Source organism: Staurois parvus, unplaced genomic scaffold (assembly GCF_062004578.1).
Source record: "Staurois parvus isolate SC_StPar_1 unplaced genomic scaffold, SC_StPar_1.0 ptg002155l, whole genome shotgun sequence".
Classification (NCBI taxonomy): Eukaryota; Metazoa; Chordata; class Amphibia; order Anura; family Ranidae; genus Staurois; species Staurois parvus.
In genome coordinates, this window is record NW_028319951.1 from 404,300 (window position 1) to 429,497 (window position 25,198).

Sequence of the window (25,198 nt, forward strand, 5' to 3'; positions counted from 1 at the left end):
CATTTGGGATAGCGTTGGTAATTTTAGGAACCAGCGCTATGGATAAGGGGGGACCACTAGGATCGGGGCCCTGGCCAGCAATAGGGCCCAGGCAGCTGGGTGAATCAGATGTGGGCGGGTGATTGACCCAGCATTTGGGGCCTGGAACTGATCCCCTGTTTGGCTGTCCCTACAGCAGCTGAAAGCTAGCTTCTTCTCCTCTTCCTCCCACGGGCTTTCAAGTGCTGCAGAGAGAGCCATACGGGGGATCTGTTCCAGTAATTGCCCCCCACCGCACCCATCCCTGTGCACCATACATTTCCCCCTGCTGCCCATGGCCCCCTGTGTGTTCCCACCCCACAGTGTTTCCGGCTTTCCTCCTCTCCTACCCATTGGCAGCTGTATGAACACAATAGGATCATTCAAGATGGAGAGTGGGGGAAGCATCCGGTAAATATGTTACATTTACCAGCCTTTTTTTTTTCCTGAATGAACAAAATGAACGATCGGTACTGATCATTCACTGTGTTCATTCATAATTGAAGTATAGTAAACTGTGCTATTTTTTTTTGGGGGGGGGGGGGGGCTGTCAGGTTGACTGTATGGAGCCCCATGGTTTCTGACAGCAGCCCTGGTTAGAGCCTCCATCACGGTTTTATTGTTGTCTGTGTCTCCGCTCCCCTCTATGAATGTCCTTAAAGGGAGGGGAAAAAGAGTTAAGTTATCTCCAGAACAAGACTTGAGGAGAATTCATCCAACGGGGCTAATGTTCTAATGACACCTAAGATGGGAATAACAATCACTGATGAGAAATTTCCTCTCATTTCAGGATAGGAAGTGAAGGAAACTCTACCTAGCGTGAGGCAAGAAGCAAAAGTAAATTATTATTGGCTATAACCCTTATGTACCTGTAATATTAATTTTTAATATTTAAATTTTAATTCGGTCTTTAGTAAGTTCTAATATATGCCTGGCAGAGAATATACCCTCTTAATTGGATGTGAATGCGAGGTTTTGAAATTGAGTAGCAACAGATGTGAATTATTTGTGAATTATTTTCTTGTCTTCCCCCCAGCCCGGACACCATTGACTTCTCCATCACATCCAACAACGCCACCATCAAACCCGCCCCGCAGGCCAGAGTACTTGGTGTCATTCTGGACTCCAACCTATCCTTCCAGCCCCAAGTCCAATCTTTAACAAGCTCAATGTCAGGGCAGGGGCCGAGGAACGGACAGGCAGGCCTAACAATGTAACGCACTGGCTGACGACAACCACCACCCACAGACCGAAGTCCCTCAGGGCGCGGAGTCTAAGTCCCAGGTTGCCCTTCACCAGGGCCCCTGATGGTGGGGATGGACTTGACGCAGCCAGGAACCAGGTCGCGGCCCCCGAGACACCTCAGCTGCGGTAATGGCCGCCGCCAATGGCGTGTAGCTGGTGGAAGAGACAAAAGAGTAGTCAGACAGGCCAGGTCAACAACAACAGGACAAAACAGTACAGGACAGCAGACGAGAATCACAGGTCACGAGCCGGGTTCAGCAACAGAGGGTCAGATCAAAGGAGAATACAAAGAATAGTCGAGTCACAAGCCGAATCAGATACCAGGAGAGTCACGAGAGTCAGAATAGAGTAATAGAAACACAAAGACACAAGACACAAGTGCAAAGAGCATGTGCGGGCCACAGGCTTATATGTCAACAGCCACACCCCTCTGGGGGATGGACCTTAGAGACCTGAAGGCATAAAAGGATTCCCAGCATGCACAGCAGAAATCCAAGATGGACGCCAGCACATGGAGTAACATAACCTCAGGGAAAAGGTAGGACCTTGACACTCGTGCAGACTCCACCTCCGCAACGTCGCCAAAATACGCAGGTTCCTAACCCCAGAAACCACTAAACAGCTCATCCACTCCCTCATCATATCACGACTCGACTACTGCAACTCCCTCCTCACTGGCCTGCCTCGCCGCTGGTTATCCCCGCTTCAGTCGATCCTGAATACGGCTGCCAGACTCATTCACTTTTCCAACCGCTCCATTTCCGCCACCCCCCTCTGCCAATCTCTCCACTGGCTTCCGATTGCGCAATGGATCAAATTCAAAATCCTAACATTGACGTACAAAGCTGTCCACCATACTGCCCCGAACTACATCACTGACCTAATATCCAAGTACCGCCCAGCACGCACACTCCGCTCCTCACAAGACCTCCTTCTCTCTAGTTCCCTGGTCTCCTCCTCCCATGCCCGCCTCCAGGACTTCACCAGGGTGTCACCCATCCTCTGGAACTCCCTGCCCCAACCCATCAGATTATCACCTACTTTCCTCTCCTTTATGCGCACCCTGAAAACCCATCTCTTCAGGGAAGCCTACCCCACCCCCTGCTAACTTTCCGACCTCCTCCACTCTTCCTACCACTCCATCCCCCACAGCTATCTCCTCCTGTGCCACCATCCCCTCCCTCCTAGATTGTAAGCTCCAAAGAGCAGGGCCCTCGATCCCCTCATGTTTTGCATTGTATTGGTATTGTTCTGTCACATGTTCTGTCCCCCTTTGTAATGTACAGCGCTGAGCGAACTATTGGCGCTTTATAAATACTGTAGAATAATAATAATTTGTGTCTGGGTTACATAATTAGGAAAAGCTGAGTCTATGTAATGTATATCTTATTTTGAATTCTTATAATGAGTCTGAGAGTTTAAATTGTATTCATAAATCATGTATTCAGACAGCTGTATGTAATATAAGAACGTCAGAGATCTCTTTCATAGTATTCTGTCAAGATACTGACTTAGTATATCCTATCCTATATACTATGGTCTTAGTATACTGGGAGGTGACTAGGGGAGTGTTTAAGGAGCCCGCGAATTTCAAACAAAGGATAACCGAAGGACTTAGTGTCTTGTGCATTTTAAGTATGTAAGACATTCCAGGAATGAGGTCACTTGCTCTTTTCTTTCAAAGGACACTCACACGCAGGCACATTCTTTCACGCACTCTTACTCAAAGGGGCACGTGGCACGCTTGAACAAAGGAAAGCACGTGGTCAATTCTTAAGCTAGGCCAAAACTTCTATCTAAGCTACACAAAGGAACTACATCTTTCTTCTCATATCCCAGGAACAAGCAACTTCTATTCTTTATTTTTATTTCATTTTAAGCTACATATCTTTTTGTATCTGAATTTACTGTTTTTTATATTGACTTTGTATTTTTTGGCGTGTGATCAAATAAAGTCACACTGCTTTTTCTTAACTGGCTTCCATAAGGATTTCTTCCCACAACCATCTACAAGAACCTAGAAATACTAATAGAGTTTTTCACAACTCTTAAATATCGAAAGATACAAAAAAAAAGTTACTTTACGCACATTTTTGGCTTCATTAACACGGTTGTCTGTCATGGGAAGCTTAGTTAATTCCCTGGGCAGAGTGGATTTATATCCTTTGTTAACCATTTCAATACCGGGCAATTTTACGCCTGTCCTGCCCAGGCCATTTTTCAGGTTTCAGCGCTCTCACACTTTGAATGACAATTGCGCGGTCATACAACATTGTACCCAAACTAAAATTTTATCATTTTCTTCACACAACTAGAGCTTTCTTTTGGTGGTATTTAATCACCGCTGGAGTTAACTTGGGACAGTAAATTGGGAATAACCAATTTAACACAATGCTTTGTTTTTTTCCCAAAATTTAAATTTTGGGTATCTAGAAGGTGGGAAAAAAAACACTCCCTCGTCCTGATGGGGGCCTCAGAGGGTATCAGAAATGGGAAGAGTGGGGGACGTGGGAAAACCATTAATGGCCGTTTGGCGGCCGCAAAAACGCTTCGGCATTCCGGGTGCACGCCATTTGGCGTGCTCCCGCACATGTGCAGTTCGCGCGGTTGCAGAGCTGCGCAGCGGCGCGATCTGTCACCGGCCGTGTACCTCGGACACGGACGATGACAGATCTGAGTACCGGCCCCCGTTGCTGGTACCATGTGACCTGCTGTGACCAATCACAGCAGGTCACATGACAGTTGTATACAATGGATGGCTTCATTCATGCCATCCATTGTATAATAGTGTCTAGCTGTGAATGGTCACAGCTAATCACATGCACATGTCATGTGATTAGCTGTGACCAAATCACAGCTAAGCACAAAAAAAAAAAAAAAAAACCTGAATGAATAGATGTCATTCAGGTAAATGCTTGCTTATAGCAAAGTAATTCTTTGCTAGAAGCAAATTGCGTAAAAATAAAAAAAAAATACTGATCACTTCCCCAAAGTAGTACAATGTTACTATGATAACATTGTACTACTTTGGTCATAGTAAAATATGAAAAAAAATCTTAAAAAAATAAAAAGTAATAAAAAATTAAAAATAATAAAAAAATAAAAAAATATATATATTTTTTTGCATACTGTCACCAGTCAGTGTCCCTGTTCACCGCCATGCCAGTTATATGATGACGCTGTACTGCACTGGTGACAATATGTAAAAAAAAAATAGTGAAAATAATTTTTTTAATTTTTTCATTTTCCGAAAAATTATGACAAAAAAATACAACTTCAAAAAACTCGCCATTTCTCTTATGAAGTACGTCGGACTGTCTACTCTGCAAAAAGGGGTCATTTGGGGGATATCTGTACTGTTCTGACATTTGGGGGATATCTGTACTGTTCTGACATTTGGGGGATATCTGTACTTTTCTGACATTTGGGGGATATCTGTACTGTCCTGACATTTGGGGGATATCTGTACTGTCCTGACATTTGGGGGATATCTGTACTTTTCTGACATTTGGGGGATATCTGTACTGTTCTGACATTTGGGGATATCTGTACTATTCTGACATTCTTGGACCTCAAGAAATTAGATTGGCTGTCAGTACTTCAGGATTGATCAATATTCAGATCTATACCATAGTTTGTGAACTCTATAACTTTCCTAAAAACTAAATAATACATCCTAATTTGGGTTATTTTCACCAAAGACATGTAGCAGAATACATCTCGGCCTAAATTTATGAAGAACAATTATTTATTTGTAAACTTTTATAACAGAAAAAAAGAAAAACGTGTTTTTTTTTCAAAATTTTTGGTCTTTTTTGTTAATTTAGCAAAAAATAAAAACCCCAGCGGTGATTAAATACCACCAAAAGAAAGCTCTAGTTGTGTGAAGAAAATGATAAAATTTTAGTTTGGGTACAATGTTGTATGACCGCGCAATTGTCATTCAAAGTGTGAGAGCGCTGAAACCTGAAAAATGGCCTGGACAGGAAGGTGTAAAATTGCCCAGTATTGAAATGGTTAATTTTGAACACTAGTGACTCATTTGATTACTTGAATTTTGATAATTGTTCACAATTTTGATATTTAATATGGGTATTTCATTGTTCACAACTTAGGTGTAGGATATACATTCTTTGCATATTGGGGTATTCATAAGTTATTTACACTTTCAAGGGTGATCGTTAGACCTTTTATGCTAGAGGGTTTATAATATATATACATTTTCTTGATTTACATTGTGGATACCGTAGTTCCATATATAATGTGTGCTGGGAGTGTTTTACTAGAGGGCGGGGGGTGTGTTCTTCACTGTAAGCACACAGATCGGGATGGCTGTACTGTGCACAGCCATCCCGAGCAGTGTTCCTGAGCTGACAGGGAGGAAGATTGTTAACAAACAATCTTCTTCCCCGTCGGAGATGCTCGGTAATCACAGGACGCCGGCGGGTAATTACTGTCTGGGACCCAGTGATTGACATCCGCGGCCGCAAATGGTAGTGCGGGTAGGGCGCACACGTGGCTCATGCGTGCTTCCTACCCGGAAATGCAAAGTGACTTATACATACGTGATTCTGAGCACAGGTGCCACTTTGTAGCAGTATATCTGCTATAGGGTGGTCCTTAAGCAGTTAGGATATCATTTCAGGATCCTAACCTTGCTGCTTTGAATGGTTGGGAAGGATGTAACACACTACTCTACATTTGTATTGGGATCTTGGTCAAAGTGTCACTCTGAGGCCTTCTTGCTTTGCTAAAGTTATGATGTACTACACTGATTATAGTCGGATACAATATTTCCAGTACCTTGCTATGTCCAGTGGTGCATTTAAGGTTTTGTACTGCCTTAAGCAACACAAAAAAATAAGACCTCCCCCCTCCCTGGGAGAGAAAGAGAGACTCACCATCACAGCTCTCTGGAATTAAACCATTTTTTGATGTCTCCATTCCCACCAACAGCCCCCAGCTCCATCAGAGCTGCCTGTATCACTCACCTGGTTCCCTTCCCAGAGTCTCATGGCCGCTCCCCCGGCTCCCCTCACTCTGCTCTTCTACCTGCCACTCAGCCCTGGTTCCCCTCGAAGCCTCCTCATACACAGCGCCACCCGCTCCCGGTCACCAGCATGATGTCACCACCAGGGGCGGACTGACAACTCATGGGGCCCCCGGGAAATAGGGGATCATGGTTCCCCGGTGTCCTTGCCCAAACTCAAAAAAGCCTATGAAAAAGGTACCAGGGGCATCTCATGGGGCCCCCTACTGACCCCGGGCCCTCGGGCAGGCCCAAGTTTCCCTGGTCACAAAACAGGAATGGCGGCTGAAGGCAGAGCACATGACAACCAGCATCCCTTCTCCTGGGGGAGACGGCGGCTCCGCCCCCTGAAAAATGCCACCCAAGGCAAACGCCTTGTTTGCCTCACAGTTAATACTCCCCTTCCTATGTTTCTCTTGGAATTTGTTCTCCTTCTTCTGGGGGGGGGATGAAAAATGCCACCCAAGGCAAACACCTTGTTTGCCTCGCAGTCAATACTCCCCTTCCTATGCCTCTCTTGGAATTTGTTCTCCTTCTTCTGGGGGGGGCCTGAAAAATGCCACTCAAGGCAAACGCCTTGTTTGCCTCGCAGTCAATACTCCCCTTCCTATGCCTCTCTTGGAATTTGTTCTCCTTCTTCTGGGGGGGCCTGAAAAATGCCACTCAAGGCAAACGCCTTGTTTGCCTCGCAGTCAATACTCCCCTTCCTATGTTTCTCTTGGAATTTGTTCTCCTTCTTCTGGGGGGGCCTGAAAAATACCACCCAAGGCAAATGCCTTGTTTGCCACGCAGTCAATACTCCCCTTCCTATGTTTCTCTTGGAATTTGTTCTCCTTCTTCTGGGGGGGCCTGAAAAATGCCACCCAAGACAAACGCCTTGTTTGCCTCGCAGTCAATACTCCCCTTCCTATGTTTGTCTTGGAATTTGTTCCCCTTCTTCTTGGGGGGTGCCTGAAAAATGCCACCCAAGGGAAACGCCTTGTTTGCCTCGCAGTCAATACTCCCCTTCCTATGTTTCTCTTGGAATTTGTTCCCCTTCTTCTGGGGGGGAAATGAAAAATGCCACCTAAGGCAAACACCTTTGTTTGCCTCGCAGTCAATACTCTCCTTCCTATGCCTCTCTTGGAATTTTTTCTCCTTCTTCTGGGGGGGGATGAAAAATGCCACCCAAGGGAAACGCCTTGTTTGCCTTGCAGTCAATACTCCCCTTCCTATGCCTCTCTTGGAATTTGTTCCCCTTCTTCTGGGGGGGGGGGGGGGGAGCCTGAAAAATTCCACCCAAGGCAAATGCCTTGCTTGCCTTGCAGTCAATACGCCCCTTCCTATGTTTCTCTTGGAATTTGTTCCCCTTCTTCTTGGGGGGTGTCTGAAAAATGCCACCCAAGGGAAACACCTTGTTTTCCTCACAGTCAATACTCCCCTTCCTATGCCTCTCTTGGAATTTGTTCTCCTTCTGGGGGGGCCTGAAAAATGCCACTCAAGGCAAACGCCTTGTCAATACTCCCCTTCCTATGTTTCTCTTGTAATTTGTTCCCCTTCTTCTGGGGGGGGGGGATGAAAAATGCCACCCAAGGCAAACACCTTGTTTGCCTTGCAGTCAATACTCCCCTTCCTATGTTTCTCTTGGAATTTGTTCCCCTTCTTCTTGGGGGGTGCCTGAAAACTGCCACCCAAGGGAAATGCCTTCCTATGCCTCTCTTGGAATTTGTTCTGTATTGACATAATGCACTAAATTAAAAAAAAAAAGAAACATTTTGTGCCCAGAGTTCAACTTTTTTTGTGTTTTTGAAAAAGTTCAATGTATAATGGTTATTTATAAGGGTTATTATAATTGGAGTGTAGAGAGATTTTGACAAGAGGAGGAATCCCTGACCTGCAGTATATTCCCTGGGTTTTTCCATTAAAAGTTCAAGTCTTAGTAAAGAGGAACATTTTTTTTAAAGAAGCATTCCATTTAAAATAACGGTTTTAATTTGTATTTACTAGATGCTGATGACCCAAGCTTGTTGAAATGTTTCACTTGCGTTACTTGAAAGAAAAAAAAAATACTTCAGTCTCTGTAACTATCAAGGTCAACCCCAATGATATAAATGGTAAAATGGTAATTACCTGGGTCGTTGAATTCCACCATAGTGTATTGTCTGACACCACAGGGGAATCTAGCAGTGATACGGTCCAGAAGCCATTTATTCACCAACTTCAGTTGATATATAGCATTCGACATTGATCCTGTTGTGTCCACAAGATAGGTAAGAGAAGATCCTAAAGATCCGGAAAGAAATGATCATCATTATTATTATTATACAGTATTTATAAAGCGCCAATAGTTCGCTCAGTGCTGTACATTACAAAGGGGGACAGAACTTGTGACAGAACAATACCAATACAATGCAAAACATGAGGGGATCGAGGGCCCTGCTCTTTGGAGCTTACAATCTAGAAGGGAGGGGATAGTGGTACAGGAGGAGATAACTGTGGGGGATGGAGTGGTAGGAAGAGTGGAGGAGGTCGGTTAAGTTAGCAGGGGGTAGGGTAGGCTTCCCTGAAGAGATGGGTTTTCAGGGTGCGCCTAAAGGAGAGGAGAGTAGGTGATAATCTGATGGGTTGGGGCAGGGAGTTCCAGAGGATGGGTGACACCCTGGAGAAGTCCTGGAGGCGGGCATGGGAGGAGGAGACCAGGGAACTAGAGAGAAGGAGGTCTTGTGAGGAGTGGAGTGTACGTGCTGGGCGGTACTTGGATATTAGGTCAGTGACGTAGTTCGGGGCAGTATGGTGGACGGCTTTGTACGTCAATGTTAGGATTTTGAATTTTATCCATTGCGCAATCGGAAGCCAGTGGAGGGATTGGCAGAGGGGGGTGGCGGAAACGGAGCAGTTGGAAAGGTGAATGAGTCTGGCAGCCGTATTCAGGATCGACTGAAGCGGGGATAGCCAGCGGCGAGGCAGGCCAGTGAGGAGGGAGTTGCAGTAGTCGAGTCGTGATATGATGAGGGAGTGGATGAGCTGTTTAGTGGTTTCTGGGGTTAGGAACGTGCAGATTTTGGCGATGTTGCGGAGGTGGAGTCTGCACGAGTTTGTTAAAGATTGTACTTGGGGCTGGAAGGATACGTTGGAGTCCAGAATGACACCAAGTACTCTGGCCTGCAGGGCGGGTTTGATATTGGCGTTGTTGGATGTGATGGAGAAGTCAATGGGGGGTAGGGTCCGGGCTGGGGGAAGACAAGAAACTCGGTTTTGGAGAGGTTCAGTTTAAGGAAGTGGAGCAACATCCAGTCTGATATGTCGCTCAGTAGGTGTGTGATTCGGGCGGAGACCGAGGGGGTGAGGTGGGGGGTTGAGAGATAGTTTTGTGTGTCGTCGGCATAGAGGTGGTAGTTGAAGCCGTGAGAGTGTATGAGTTGGCCAAGGGAGGAGGTGTAGATAGAGAAGAGAAGGAGCCCAAGGACAGAGCCTTGAGGGACCCCAACAGAGAGGAGGAGTGAGGGGGAGGTGGTAGCATAGGTAACGCTGAAAGAGCGTTGTGACAGGTAGGATGAGAGCCAGGAGAGAGCAGAATCTCTGAAGCCGAGGGAGTGTAGTTTTTTGAGGAGGAGGGGGTGGTCGACTGTGTCGAAGGCCGCAGAGAGGTCAAGGAGTAGGAGCACTGAATAGTTGGCGGTTAGAAGGTCGTTGGAGAGTTTGAGTAAGGCGGTTTCGGTGGAGTGTAGGGGACGGAAGCCAGACTGTAGGGGATCGAGGAGGTTGTTGTCGTTGAGGTGAGAGCATAGGCGGGTGTAGACGAGGCGCTCGAGGAGTTTAGATGTAAATGGGAGCAGGGAGATGGGTCTGAGGTTGTTCGGGTCATTGGGGTCCAGGGAGGGCTTTTTAAGTATGGGGGTGATGTGTGCATGTTTCAGAGGGGAGGGGAAAGTGCCTGAGCAGAGGGAGAGATTGAAGATGTGGGTGAGGGAGCGTAGGATGGAGGGGGAGGGAGGTCGTAGGAGTTGTGAGGGGATGGGGTCGAGGGGGCAGGTGGTGAGGCGGGCATCAGAGAGGATCTTTGAGACTTCCTCGATGGTGGTAAGGTCAAAGGTGTGGAGTGTTGGGGGAGCTTCAGTATGAGGAATGTAGGGTGGGGTGGAAGTGGAGGTCAGAGCAGTGGTGGGGCCGTGGAAGGGGGTAGCTGAGGGAGGGGGAACGGGGTTGGAGGGAGTTTTAGCAGCGACCCTGCGGGTTATGTCGAGGGGGAGGAGGGATGAGGGGGTAGCTGTGTGAGAGGGGACGGGTTGAGAGGGCGTGTGAGCTGCGGCAATGTCCTTGCGAATTGTGTCAATCTTGTTTTTGAAGTGATTAGCAATCTCAAATCATAATCTCATAATCAGTTTAGTACAATAAATGCTAAAAACTGAATTGAAAAGACTGAATTGCAAAGAATGAGGTAAACAAGATGGCGGACACTCTTTGAAGTTGAATGACTAAAGGGGTAGATTGATGGCACTGGAATCTTAGGTAGATACATTTTGGTGCTATTTGGCAAAACCATACTGGTGGTGTCCCATTGGGGCCTCTAGGTGATAAGTGGAAGAACTATCACAGTAACCTCAGAATAAATATGTAATGAGTATGAGGATCGAAGAGCCACACCAAAGTATCAGAGCCCAAAATGAGGTTTTATTTCAAACGTATAATGGGTGCTACAGCCCAACACATTGCAGAAACCAATATTAACTGTGTATCTGGTGAGCTGCTATGCATTCGCCAATGAATGAATAATTATATAGTGAATCGCCCACACTATTCACTCTCCCATACAAATGTGTTATAATTAAACCTCTTACAGAGTTCCACGCTTCACCAACCTATGTGCCAATCAATCCTACCATTTAAATTAAATTTCCCAAAATTATACATATAAAACAAGTGATACTGGAATTACATTAAATAATTATACATAAGTGGGCAAAAAAAGTTCCATCAACAGTCCAAAAAAAACAGTTGAAAACTTCTTCCCATAAAAAATATTCTTCTTTTGGGCACAAGAGGTGTTGGAATAATCGATAACATAGCTGAAGGATATTTTTATGGGAATATGTTTTCAAGTGGTTTTTTTGGACTGTTGATGGAACTTTTTTTGACCCACTTATGTATAATTATTTGATGTTATTCCAGTATCACTTGTTTTATATGTATAACTTTGGGAAATTGAATTCAAATAGTAGGATTGATTGGCACATAGGTTGGTGAAGGGAGGCACTTTTTAAGAGGTTTAATTATAACACATTTCAGAGACCACACATAGTTCCCTTCATCGGGTTTTAAAATATATTGAATCTATTGTTGTGGACTCAAAAGTGTTGCCCTCCGGAAGATTCCCCCCCCCTTCCTGACCAGGACATTTTTTGTGATAAGGCGCTGAGTCACTTTAATTGACAATTGCGCGGTCATGCAATGCTGTACCCAAATTAAATTTATGTCCTTTTATTCCCACAAATGGAGCTTTCTTTCGGTGGTATTTGATCACCTGTGTGTTTTTAATTTTTTGCTCTATAAACAAAAAAAACTGACAATTTTGAAAAAAAAACCCCAATATTTTTGACTTTTTGCTATAAAACATATGGATTTACGAGTTTTGTAATCTGCACAGAATGCCCCACCCTATATAGGGGTCTTGCGTTCTTAGCGGAATAACTTTTATGCCTTGTTATGTAATGGTCTACATTCAAATAATAAAGTGAATCTAACCCCTTGCCTACCGGGCACTTATACCCCATTCCTGCCCAGGCCAATTTTCAGCTTTCAGCGCTGCCGCGCTTTGAGTGACAATTCTGCGGTCATGCAACACTGTACCCTTATGACATTTTTATCAATGTTTTGAGACAGATAGAGCCTTCTTTTGGTGGTATTTAATCACCTCTGGGTTTTTTATTTTTTTGCTAAACAAACCAAAAACAACTTATATTTTTGAAAAAAAAACCCAGTTTTTCTTAGTTTTTGTTATTTTTTTTCTCCTTCACTGATGTGCGATAATGAGGCTGCAGTGATGGGCATTGATAGGCTGCACTGATAGGTGGCACTGATGGGCATTGACAGGCATCACTGATGGGCACTGATATATGGTACTTATAGGCAGAATTGATAGGTGGCACTGACTGGCACTGTTAGGCGGCACTGATAGGCAGCACTGATGGGCACTGATAGGTGGCACTGATGCACACTGATAGGCGGCACTGACTGGCACTGATAGGTAGCACTGATTGTTTGCACTGATAGGTGATACTGAGTGGCATTGATAGGTGGCACGAACTGTCACTGATAGGTGACACTGAAAGGCAGCTCAGATGGGCACTGATATGTGGCATTGATGTGCACTGGTAGGCACTGATATGTGGCATTGATGTGCACTGGTAGGCACTGATATGTGCAATTGATGGGCACTTGCAGGTGGCATTGATGGGCACTAACAGGTAGCATTGATGAGCACTAACAGGTGGCACTGATGAGCACTGGCAGGTGGCACTGATGAGCACTGACAGCTGGCACTGATGGACACTGACAGGTGGCACTGCTGGGGCTACACTGATCATCAGGGCACACTGATCATCAGTGCCCTGATGATCAGTTTAGATGTCCCCTCTGAGTAATGCTCGTGAGGAGAGGGATGCCCATAACCGGGCATTCCTACATTCGATCAGCTGTGATTGGACACAGCTGATCACATGACTGAGCCGACTTCTTCAGCTCTTTCTGTTGATCGGTGATCTTCTGTGTCCCAGGAACACAGAGCACCACCGATCACCGCCATGCGTGCTCTCGGTTAGAGTAGGAGGATGTCATATGACGTCCTCCCAGAACGAGAGAACTGCCTTGCGCCCGTCATTACCTTATATGGCGGGCAGGAGGAGGTTAATGAACTTTTCTTGCAGTGCCTTTAAAGTCCGCAATTTGGCCTTTTTCTTTCTTTTTTGGTCAATTACATTGAGTGAATGGCAGCTGCATTGAGATGACATTATACGGCTTGTCCAATGTCCCATCCATCCCGATTGTGAACAATGTTATTGCATTGGCAGGGAAATCAATTCACACAACCAGACTGTAAACTGATACATTTGTTAGATACTCAGCATAACCACCATGGACAGTTACCTTTGCTTGTAGCACAGTCTGGATTCATTGTAAACAATGGCATTGTAAAATCTGTGTAAAAAAAAAAAAGATAGTCAATTATTTCATTAAAAAGCCCCAAACCTATGTTAATTCTGACATTTCTGTGTGTCATGGAGTGTATGCCGGCATTCTCGTCCTGATTAGACATCAGACTTTTCTTTATTCGGATACATCCGAGTTTCCAAATTACTGAAGTAATGAATTTAACCGGTTCCAGATCTACTGCTACAGGGCGGCGTAAAATGACGTATATATGCACGTGATTTTACATTTCCAGGTAGGGGGCGCACACGTGCACCGCCCTACCTGCACCGCCATTGGTGGCTACAGCTGTCAATCACTGGGTCCCGGCCAGAGATTCTGCACCAGCACCAGGCAATCACCGAGGAAGAGTGATAGGGGAGAGGTGTGTATGTAAACAACACAGATCTCTCCCTTGTCAGCACCAACATGCTGCTTTGTATTGCTCTGCATAGCAGAGCACACATCACCCACTCTTCTAAAAGCGAAAGATTAAAAAAAAGTTTAGCTTTAAGAAAGCAAACCAGAAGTGATGTCATGACATTGCTCCTGTCCGATCATAGAGGCGATGAGAGACTATAGAATTTCTCATCACCTCTATCTTCAGCCGGCACTGTTAGATCGTTTCTCTGGCACACTGATTTTAACAGGGAGAAACACTGTTGAGAGCTGGGGGGGGGGGGGGGGAGAAGGGGGACGGCCCCTCCCACCACTGTGGAAAGTGATTTGTAGATGCTATAACTTTCATGTAAACCAATGAATTTACACGTATTGGGATTTTTTATTTTTAGCAAAGACATGGAGCAGAATACAGTTTTGGCCTAAATTTATGATGAAATTGATTTTTTTTTCATTTTTTTTACTGGACGGGTTTAATAGCAAAAAGTCAAAAATATTTTTATTTTCTCGAAATATGATGAAATTTGATTTTTTTTCATTTTTTTTACTGGACGGGTTTAATAGCAAAAAGTCAAAAATATTGTTATTTTCTCGAAATTGTTGGTCTTTTTTTTATAGCTCAAAAAATAAAAAATGCAGAGGCAAGCAAATACCACTGATGGAAAGCTCTATTCATGTGGGAAAAATTACGTAAATTAAATTTTGGTGCAGCGTTGCATGACCGTGCAATTGTCAGTTAAAGTAACGCAGCGCCGTATTGCAAAAAAAAGGCCTGGTCAGGAGGGGGGGGGGGGGGGGGATCCTCTGGAGGGCAAGTTACATAGTTAGTCTGGCTAAAAAAAGACAAAAGTCCATCCAGTTCAACCATTAAAAAAAGTTATAATCCTATACCCAGAGTTGATCCAGAGGAAGTCAAAAAGCCCAGCAAAGCATGATCCAATTTGCTCCTGCTGGGAAAAAATTCCTTCCTGATCCCCTGAGAGACAATCAGATATTCCCTGGATCAACTTTACCTATAAATGTTATATCCAGTTATATTCTGTGTATCCAAGAAATAATCCAGGACTTTCCTACAGCAATCCACTGAGCTGGCCACAACCAACTCTTGAGGGAGTCTATTCCATATTTTCACAGCTCTCACTGTGAAGAAACCTTTCTGTGTTTGGACATTACATTTCTTTTCCTCCAGATGTAAAGAGCGCCCCCTTGTCCTCTGTGATGGCCAGTTTAAGTGGGTAAAGAAAGACATGACATGATACATGACATTAGAACAGAAAAACAAAACAGGTGACACAGCATAATATAGAAGCTTAAAGGAGCACACATCATGTCTGGATATATCCAGCGTCACCACATAGATACATGCAGAATGTAATACATCACTCGTGGGTGCGACCAGAACAGTCGCAGTATGAAGATTAGCTCTAGCTCCACAGGGAGGGGGAATGTAACATAGGATGGGGGGAACCCACATAGAAGAAAAATATATTTGAAATATATATATTAAAAATACTCTTCCCAAATATATTGACATATATTTGAAATGCTGCAATTTGTATCAAATTCAATATATTTAAACAAAAAAAAAAAAATTTATATATATATATATATATATATATATATATATATATATATATATATATATATACACACATATACACACACACATATACACCATGTTGAAATGTGTTTTTTTTATATATTACACAATATATATGAAAAATATTTTAAAAAATATGTATTTTTTAAATATACTCGTCAGATTTTTTTTTTACATATGAAAAAGTCATTTTATATTTGTAAATGCATTCCAAAAATGTAGATTAAATGTATTTTTAAAGACATACAGCAGATTTGAAAATGTATTTTTAAAAATATTTTTCATATATTTTGTAATAAAAAACGCATTTTAACATATAGTGTGTATGTGTATGTATTTTTTAAATTATTGAATACAGTCAAAATTCTAGTATTTTCAATATATTTTTCTTCCTTGTGGGAAGAGAAGGAGGGGGTAAAGCACCTCCGACACTGTACATGAACATGCCCAAAACCTGAGCCATATTGAAACCAAAATGACCGAAATGTTCTCGGCCCACAATAGCATGGTAGATGCTCATATGGATGACGATATTGAGCTCCAACAACTAAAACCCAAGTTGGTGGCCCTAGAAGACCGCTCTAGAAGAATTATTGTTCAATTCTGAGGCATTCTGGAATCGGTCAACCAAAATGACCGAAATGTTCTCGGCCCACAATAGCATGGTAGACGCTCATACGGATGATGATATTGAGCTCCAACAACTAAAACCAAGATGGCGGACCTAGAATACCGCTCTAGAAGAAATATTGTTACATTCCGAGGCATTCCGGAGTCGGTCAACCAAAATGACCGAAATGTTCTCGTCCCACAATAGCATGGTAGACGCTCATATGGATGACGATATTGAACTCCCCTTACAAAAGATCGTCAATCGCCAAATATGCTCATTCTCTCAATACGGACATCGTCTTCATCCAAGAAACACACTTTGCTTCCACAAAGACTCCCTTCCTTAATATGAAGAATAACAAAATGCCTCAAATACCAAAAAAAAAAAAGTCATGACAGCAATAAAAGACTTGGTAAATTTCCATCTAACCTCTGAATATGCAGCCCCCCAGGGCCGCTTCCATATCCTGGTCTGCGTCATCAATAATACCCAATACAGCCTAGTCAATGTATACGGACCAGACTCCAATCAAATCCAATTCTGCAAAAAACTGTATGCCTTGCATTCATCACATTAGAAAGGCCACTTAATTATAGGAAGAGACTTCAACATAGTTGGAAATGTCCAGCTGGACTCATCGTTTGGCAAATGACCCTCCAATCACACTCCCCTTCCCAACTCTCAAACTCCAAAATAGAGTAAGAGAGTTTCCAAATGGTCAGTCCTCCCCTGTCTACGACGCTTGGAGATACCAACATGGGGCAGAAAGACACTACTCATACTACTCCCCTTCCCAACCCTCATACTCCAGGATAGACTTCTTCCTCTCAGATAAACGCACTCTGCAACATATCTCATCATCGAAAATAGGAACAATAACGTGGTCCGATCACGCTCCAATCACTCCTTGAACCACTTTCTACACACCGACGACCTCTATGACGTTTAGAGATGCCAACATGGGGCAGAAAGAGACTACTCATACTACTCCCCTTCCCAACCCTCATACTCCAGGATAGACTTCTTCCTCTCAGATAAACGCACTCTGCAACATATCTCATCATCGAAAATAGGAACAATAACGTGGTGAGATCACGCTCCAATCACTCCTTGAACCACTTTCTACACACCGACGACCTCTACGACGTTTGGAGATACCAACATGGGTCAGAAAGAGACTACTCATACTACTCACCTTCCCAACCCTCATACTCCAAAATAGACTTCTTCCTCTCAGATAAATGGAGTCTGCAACATATCTCATCATCGAAAATAGGAACAATAACGTGGTCCGATCACGCTCCAATCACTCCTTGAACCACTTTCTACACACCGACGACCTCTATGACGTTTAGAGATGCCAACATGGGGCAGAAAGAGACTACTCATACTACTTCCCTTCCCAACCCTCATACTCCAGGATAGACTTCTTCCTCTCAGATAAACGCACTCTGCAACATATCTCATTATTGAAAATAGGAACAATAACGTGGTCCGATCACGCTCCAATCACTCCTTGAACCACTTTCTACACACCGACGACCTCTACGACCAGGAGCAGACTGATAACTCATGGGGCCCCCAAGCAATAGGGGATCATGGGGCCCCTGTGTCCTTGCCCAAACTCAAAAAAGCCTATGAAAAAGGTACCAGGGGAATCTCATGGGGCCCCCTGCTGACCCCAAGCCCTCGGGCAGTGCCCGAGTTTCCAAATGGTCAGTCCTCCGCTGTCTATGATGTTTGGAGATGCCAACATGGTGCAGAAAGAGACTACTCATACTACTCCCCTTCCCAACCCTCATACTCCAGGATAGACTTCTTCCTCTCAGATAAACGCACTCTGCAACATATCTCATCATCGAAAATAGGAACAATAACGTGGTCCGATCACGCTCCAATCACTCCTTGAACCACTTTCTACACACCGACGACCTCTATGACGTTTGGAGATGCCAACATGGGGCAGAAAAAGACTACTCATACTACTCCCCTTCCCAACCCTCATACTCCAGGATAGACTTCTTCCTCTCAGATAAATGCACTCTGCAACATATCTCATTATTGAAAATAGGAACAATAACGTGGTCTGATCACGCTCCAATCACTCCTTGAACCACTTTCTACACACCGACGACCTCTACAACGTTTGGAGATACCAACATGGGTCAGAAAGAGACTACTCATACTACTCCCCTTCCCATCCCTCATACTCCAAAATAGACTTCTTCCTCTCAGATAAATGGACTCTGCAACATATCTCATCATCAACAATAGGAACAATAACGTGGTACGATCACGCTCCAATCACTCCTTGAACCACTTTCTACACATCAATGAGCTCTATGACGTTTGGAGATGCCAACATAGGGCAGAAAGAGACCACTCATACTACTCCCCTTCCCAACCCTCATACTCCAGGATAGACTTCTTCCTCTCAGATAAACGCACTCTGCAACATATCTCATTATTGAAAATAGGAACAATAACGTGGTCCAATCACACTCCAATCACTCCTTGAACCACTTTCTGCACACCGACGACCTCTACGACCAGGAGCGGACTGATAACTCATGGGGCCCCCAAGCAATAGGGGATCATGGGGCACCTGTGTCCTTGCCCAAACTCAAAAAAGCCTATGAAAAAGGTACCAGGGGCATCTCATGGGGCCCCCTACTGACCCCAAGCCCTCGGGCAGTGTCCAAGTTTCCAAATGGTCAGTCCTCCCCTGTCTATGATGTTTGGAGATGCCAACATGGGGCAGAAAGAGACTACTCATACTACTCCCCTTCCCAACCCTCATACTCCAGGATAGACCTCTTCCTCTCAGATAAACGCACTCTGAAACATATCTCATTATTGAAAATAGGAACAATAACGTGGTCCGATCGCGCTCCAATCACTCCTTGAACCACTTTCTACACACCGACGACCTCTACGACGTTTGGAGATACCAACATGGGTCATAAAGAGACTACTCATACTACTCCCCTTCCCAACCCTCATACTCCAAAATAGACTTCTTCCTCTCAGATAAATGGACTCTGCAACATATCTAATCATCGAAAATAGGAAAAATAACGTGGTGCGATCACGCTCCAATCACTCCTTGAACCACTTTCTGCACACCGACGACCTCTACGACCAGGAGCGGACTGATAACTCATGGGGTCCCCAAGCAATAGGGGATCATGGGGCCCCTGTGTCCTTGCCCAAACTCAAAAAAGCCTATGAAAAAGGTACCAGGGGCATCTCATGGGGCCCCCTGCTGACCCCAAGCCCTCGGGCAGTGCCCGAGTTTCCAAATGGTCAGTCCTCACCTGTCTACGATGTTTGGAGATGCCAACATGGTGCAGAAAGAGACTACTCATACTACTCACCTTCCCCAACCCTCATTCTCCAAAATAGACTTCTTCCTCTCAGATAAATGGACTCTGCAACATATCTCATCATCGAAAATAGGAACAATAACGTGGTCCGATCAAGCTCCAATCACTCCTTGAACCACTTTTTACACATCAATGAGCTCTATGACGTTTGGAGATGCCAACATAGGGCAGAAAGAGACTACTCATACTACTCCCCTTCCCAACCCTCATACTCCAGGATAGACTTCTTCTTCTCAGATAAACGCACTCTGCAACATATCTCATCATCGCAAATAGGAACAATAACGTGGTGAGATCACGCTCCAATCACTCCTTGAACCACTTTCTACACACCGACGACCTCTACGACGTTTGGAGATACCAACATGGGTCAGAAAGAGACTACTCATACTACTCACCTTCCCAACCCTCATACTCCAAAATAGACTTCTTCCTCTCAGATAAATGGAGTCTGCAACATATCTCATCATCGAAAATAGGAACAATAACGTGGTCCGATCACGCTCCAATCACTCCTTGAACCACTTTCTACACACCGACGACCTCTACGTCCAGGAGCGGACTGATAACTCATGGGGCCCCCAAGCAATAGGGGATCATGGGGCCCCTGTGTCCTTGCCCAAACAAAAAAGCCTATGAAAAAGGTAACAGGGGCATCTCATGGGGCCCCATGCTGACCCCAAGCCCTCGGGCAGTGCCCGAGTTTCCAAATGGTCAGTCCTCACCTGTCTACGATGTTTGGAGATGCCAACATGGGGCAGAAAGAGACTACTCATACCACTCCCCTTCCCCAACCCTCATACTCCAAAATAGACTTCTTCCTCTCAGATAAATGGACTCTGCAACATATCTCATCATCGAAAATAGGAACAATAACGTGGTCCGATCAAGCTCCAATCACTCCTTGAACCACTTTTTACACATCAATGAGCTCTATGACGTTTGGAGATGCCAACATAGGGCAGAAAGAGACTACTCATACTACTCCCCTTCCCAACCCTCATACTCCAGGATAGACCTCTTCCTCTCAGATAAACGTACTCTGCAACATATCTCATCATCGAACATAGGAACAATAACATGGTCCAATCACACTCAATCACTCCTTGAACCACTTTCTACACACCGACGACCTCTATGACGTTTGGAGATGCCAACATGGGGCAGAAAGAGACTACTCATACTACTCCCCTTCCCAACCCTCATACTCCAGGATAGACTTCTTCCTCTCAGATAAACGCACTCTGAAACATATCTCATTATTGAAAATAGGAACAATAACGTGGTCCGATCGCGCTCCAATCACTCCTTGAACCACTTTCTACACACCGACGACCTCTACGACGTTTGGAGATACCAACATGGGTCAGAAAGAGACTACTCATACTACTCCCCTTCCCAACCCTCATACTCCAAAATAGACTTCTTCCTCTCAGATAAATGGACTCTGCAACATATCTCATCATCGAAAATAGGAACAATAACGTGGTGCGATCACGCTCCAATCACTCCTTGAACCACTTTCTGCACACCGACGACCTCTACGACCAGGAGCGGACTGATAACTCATGGGGTCCCCAAGCAATAGGGGATCATGGGGCCCCTGTGTCCTTGCCCAGACTCAAAAAAGCCTATGAAAAAGGTACCAGGGGCATCTCATGGGGCCCCCTGCTGACCCCAAGCCCTCGGGCAGTGCCCGAGTTTCCAAATGGTCAGTCCTCCCCTGTCTATGATGTTTGGAGATGCCAACAAGGTGCAGAAAGAGACTACTCATATCACTCCCCTTCCCAACCCTCATACTCCAGGATAGACCTCTTCCTCTCAGATAAACGCACTCTGCAACATATCTCATCATTGAAAATAGGAACAATAACATGGTCCAATCACACTCAATCACTCCTTGAACCACTTTCTACACACCGACGACCTCTATGACATTTGGAGATGCCAACATAGGGCAGAAAGAGACTACTCATACTACTCCCCTTCCCAACCCTCATACTCCAGGATAGACCTCTTCCTCTCAGATAAACGCACTCTGAAACATATCTCATTATTGAAAATAGGAACAATAACGTGGTCCGATCGCGCTCCAATCACTCCTTGAACCACTTTCTACACACCGACGACCTCTACGACGTTTGGAGATACCAACATGGGTCATAAAGAGACTACTCATACTACTCCCCTTCCCAACCCTCATACTCCAAAATAGACTTCTTCCTCTCAGATAAATGGACTCTGCAACATATCTCATCATCGAAAATAGGAATAATAACGTGGTGCGATCACGCTCCAGTCACTCCTTGAACCACTTTCTGCACACCGACGACCTCTACGACCAGGAGCGGACTGATAACTCATGGGGTCCCCAAGCAATAGGGGATCATGGGGCCCCTGTGTCCTTGCCCAGACTCAAAAAAGCCTATGAAAAAGGTACCAGGGGCATCTCATGGGGCCCCCTGCTGACCCCAAGCCCTCGGGCAGTGCCTGAGTTTCCAAATGGTCAGTCCTCCCCTGTCTATGATGTTTGGAGATGCCAACAAGGTGCAGAAAGAGACTACTCATATCACTCCCCTTCCCAACCCTCATACTCCAGGATAGACCTCTTCCTCTCAGATAAACGCACTCTGCAACATATCTCATCATCGAAAATAGGAACAATAACATGGTCCAATCACACTCAATCACTCCTTGAACCACTTTCTACACACCGACGACCTCTATGACATTTGGAGATGCCAACATGGGGCAGAAAGAGACTACTCAAACTACTCCCCTTCCCAACCCTCATACTCCAGGATAGACCTCTTCCTCTCAGATAAACGCACTCTGCAACATATCTCATCATCGAACATAGGAACAATAACGTGGTCCAATCACACTCAATCTCTCCTTGAACCACTTTCTACACACCGACGACCTCTATGACGTTTGGAGATGCTAACATGGGGCAGAAAGAGACTACTCATACTACTCCCCTTCCCAACCCTCATACTCCAGGATAGACTTCTTCCTCTCAGATAAACGCACTCTGAAACATATCTCATTATTGAAAATAGGAACAATAACGTGGTCCGATCACGCTCCAATCACTCCTTGAACCACTTTCTACACACCGACGACCTCTATGACCAGGATCGGACTGACAACTCATGGGGCCCCCAAAAATACAAAATTAAACAAAAATACATTGGGACAAAACTGTTTCAGATTGTATAGAATGTTAAATTCTATTTCCATATGGCGTAGATGCGTGGGAGAGTGAAATGCATTACATCTAAAATTTTCGAAAATAGGAACAATAACATGGTCCGATCGCGCTCCAATCACTCCTTGAACCACTTTCTACACACCGACCACCTCTACGACCAGGAGCAGACTGACAACTCACGGGGCCCCCAAAAATACAAATTAAACAAAAATACATTGGGACAAAACTGTTTCAGATTGTATAGAATGTTAAATTCTATTTCCATATGGCGTAGATGCGTGGGAGAGTGAAATGCATTACATCTAAAATTTTGTAGAGATTTATAGGTTTCCATCAATTTTTTTTGCCAAAAAAGGAAAGGGACAAAAAAAGGGAAAAAACACAAGAAAAAGCAGTCACTGACAGCGCTCACAGAGAGATAAGGTTTGACAGGCTACAAATCCAAGAACATCCCAAATGTTCTCAGTGAATGCAGACCTCCTCTGGGAAATCTAATGTATAATAAAAAACAAACGGGAAAGGTTCAAACACCTAGTGTATTACCAAATATTTATTGGAAAAATATAAAACCAATAAAAAGGGGAAGTCGCAAAAGTACAGCAAATAAAGACATGTCAATCAGAAGATGCCACGTGGTGCAGAGTACGAGTGCTCCAACAACACCCCGCTGGACTGGCAAACACACGTTTCTGGGACGCACCCCCTTCCTCAGAGCTGCACTTAGGAAAGGGCTGCTCTCCCCACATGGCATGTTCTGATGTCTTTATTTTCTGTACTTTTTTTCATGAGTTTTAAATTTTTTCATGCACTAGGTGTTTGCACCTTCCTTTTTTTGTAATAAAAAGAAAAACATGCCTGTGTACTCACCTAAAGCCAAAGAACAGGATTTGCTGCAGATTAGCAAAAAGAATACCAGAAACCGGAGCTGTATTGTCCCCATCTTTCCCATGGTTTCTTTAAGTAGCTTTTCTTTCTGAAGCTCGCTAGAAGCTGGTGGATACTTATTGTGGTTCAAGAATGCCTTAAAAATGTCAGCACTATGAAAAGATGCAACTCAAAATGACTGAAAACTCAAAAGCCTACAGTCATATACGGCAACACAAGCAAACAATGTTGTCTTTAAAAGATGTCAGGGAAGGACCACCTCTACTTTGCTTACGTGACAGCATTCTAATGAATAAAAGTTTAGAAATCGGACTTTTTTTTTGTCCTCTGGCAAGCTGAAATATTTTTAGGTGCTTCAGATGCAGCATTGCAACATACTAGAACAAAAGTTCACACCCGAGTGAAAATGAGAGAGCCTCGTGAAAAGGGGATTGCCCAGAACAGCAATCGTTCATCGAAAGCAAACTGTTGGCTGACTCCTTCAAAGTGTTTCTGTCGCTTTTAGATCCCAAATTGATAATGCTGTTTACCGATGTTGGGGAGTATGTAAAAAAATTAATGCAGTTGCCATGCCTTGAAATTTGCTCTTTTATTAGATAAACTGAAAAGTCCTGGTTTGACTTTAACCCCTGCCCCCCCATACTTGTTTGAAAGCCTCATTCATTTTTATAGATTTCATTTTTTCCATATCAAGTAAAGGTGAAACTCGAAAAATTAGAATATCGTGCAAAAGTTCATTTATTTCAGTGCAGCAACTTAAAAGGTGAAACTAATATATGAGATATACTCATTACATGCAAAGCAAGATAGTTCAAGCCATGATTTGTCATCATTGTGATGATTACGGCTTACAGCTCATGAAAACCCCAAATCCACAATCTCAGAAAATGAGAATATTGTGAAAAGGTGCAATATTCTCGGCTCAAAGTGTCCCACTCTAATCAGATAATTAAGCCATAACACCTGCAAAGGGTTCCTGAGCCTTTAAATGGTCTCTCAGTCTGGTTCAGTAGGAATCACAATCATGGGAAAGACTGCTGACCTGACAGTTGTGCAGAAAACCATCATTGACACCCTCCATAAGGAGGGAAAGCCTCAAAAGTGAATTGCAAAAGAAGTTGGATGTTCCCAAAGTGCTGTATCAAAGCACATTAATGGAAAGTTATGTGGAAGGGAAAAGTGTGGAAGAAAAAGGTGCACAAGCAGCAGGGATGACTGCAGCCTGGAGAGGATTGTCAGGAAAAGGCCATTCAAAAGTGTTGGGGACTTTCACAAGGAGTGGACTGAGGCTGGAGTCAGTGCATCAAGAGCCACCACACACAGACAGATCCTGGACATGGGCTTCAAATGTTGTATTCCTCTTGTCAAGCTGCTCCTGAACAACAAACAACGTAAGAAGCATCTTACCTGAGCTAAAGAAAAACAGACCTGGTCTGCTGCTCAGTGGTCCAAAGTCCTCTTTTCTGATGAGAGCAACTTTTGCATCTCATTTGGAAACCAAGGGCCCCGAGTATGGAAGAAGAATGGAGAGGCCCAAGGACCCTGAGTATGGAGGAAGAATGGAGAGGCCCAAGGACCCAGAGTATGGAGGAAGAATGGAGAGGCCCAAGAACCCTGAGTATGGAGGAAGAATGGAGAGGCACAC

The 25,198-nt window shown here is 44.3% G+C and overlaps 1 protein-coding gene across 1 annotated transcript in view; it reads right to left on the reverse strand.

The window, feature by feature from the left end:
• LOC149432409 (uncharacterized) overlaps positions 1-23,855 on the reverse strand; it is a 65,437-nt gene extending 41,582 nt beyond the window's left edge. The window contains exons 1-3 of the mRNA XM_089665232.1: positions 23,536-23,855; positions 13,415-13,465; positions 8,402-8,554 (exon numbers count right to left, since the gene is read on the reverse strand). Coding sequence (XP_089521358.1) covers positions 8,402-8,554; positions 13,415-13,465; positions 23,536-23,617 — 286 coding nt within the window. The 5' untranslated portion in view covers positions 23,618-23,855. The remainder of the gene's footprint in view (positions 1-8,401; positions 8,555-13,414; positions 13,466-23,535) is intronic.
• Between the last annotated feature and the right edge of the window lie 1,343 nt (positions 23,856-25,198).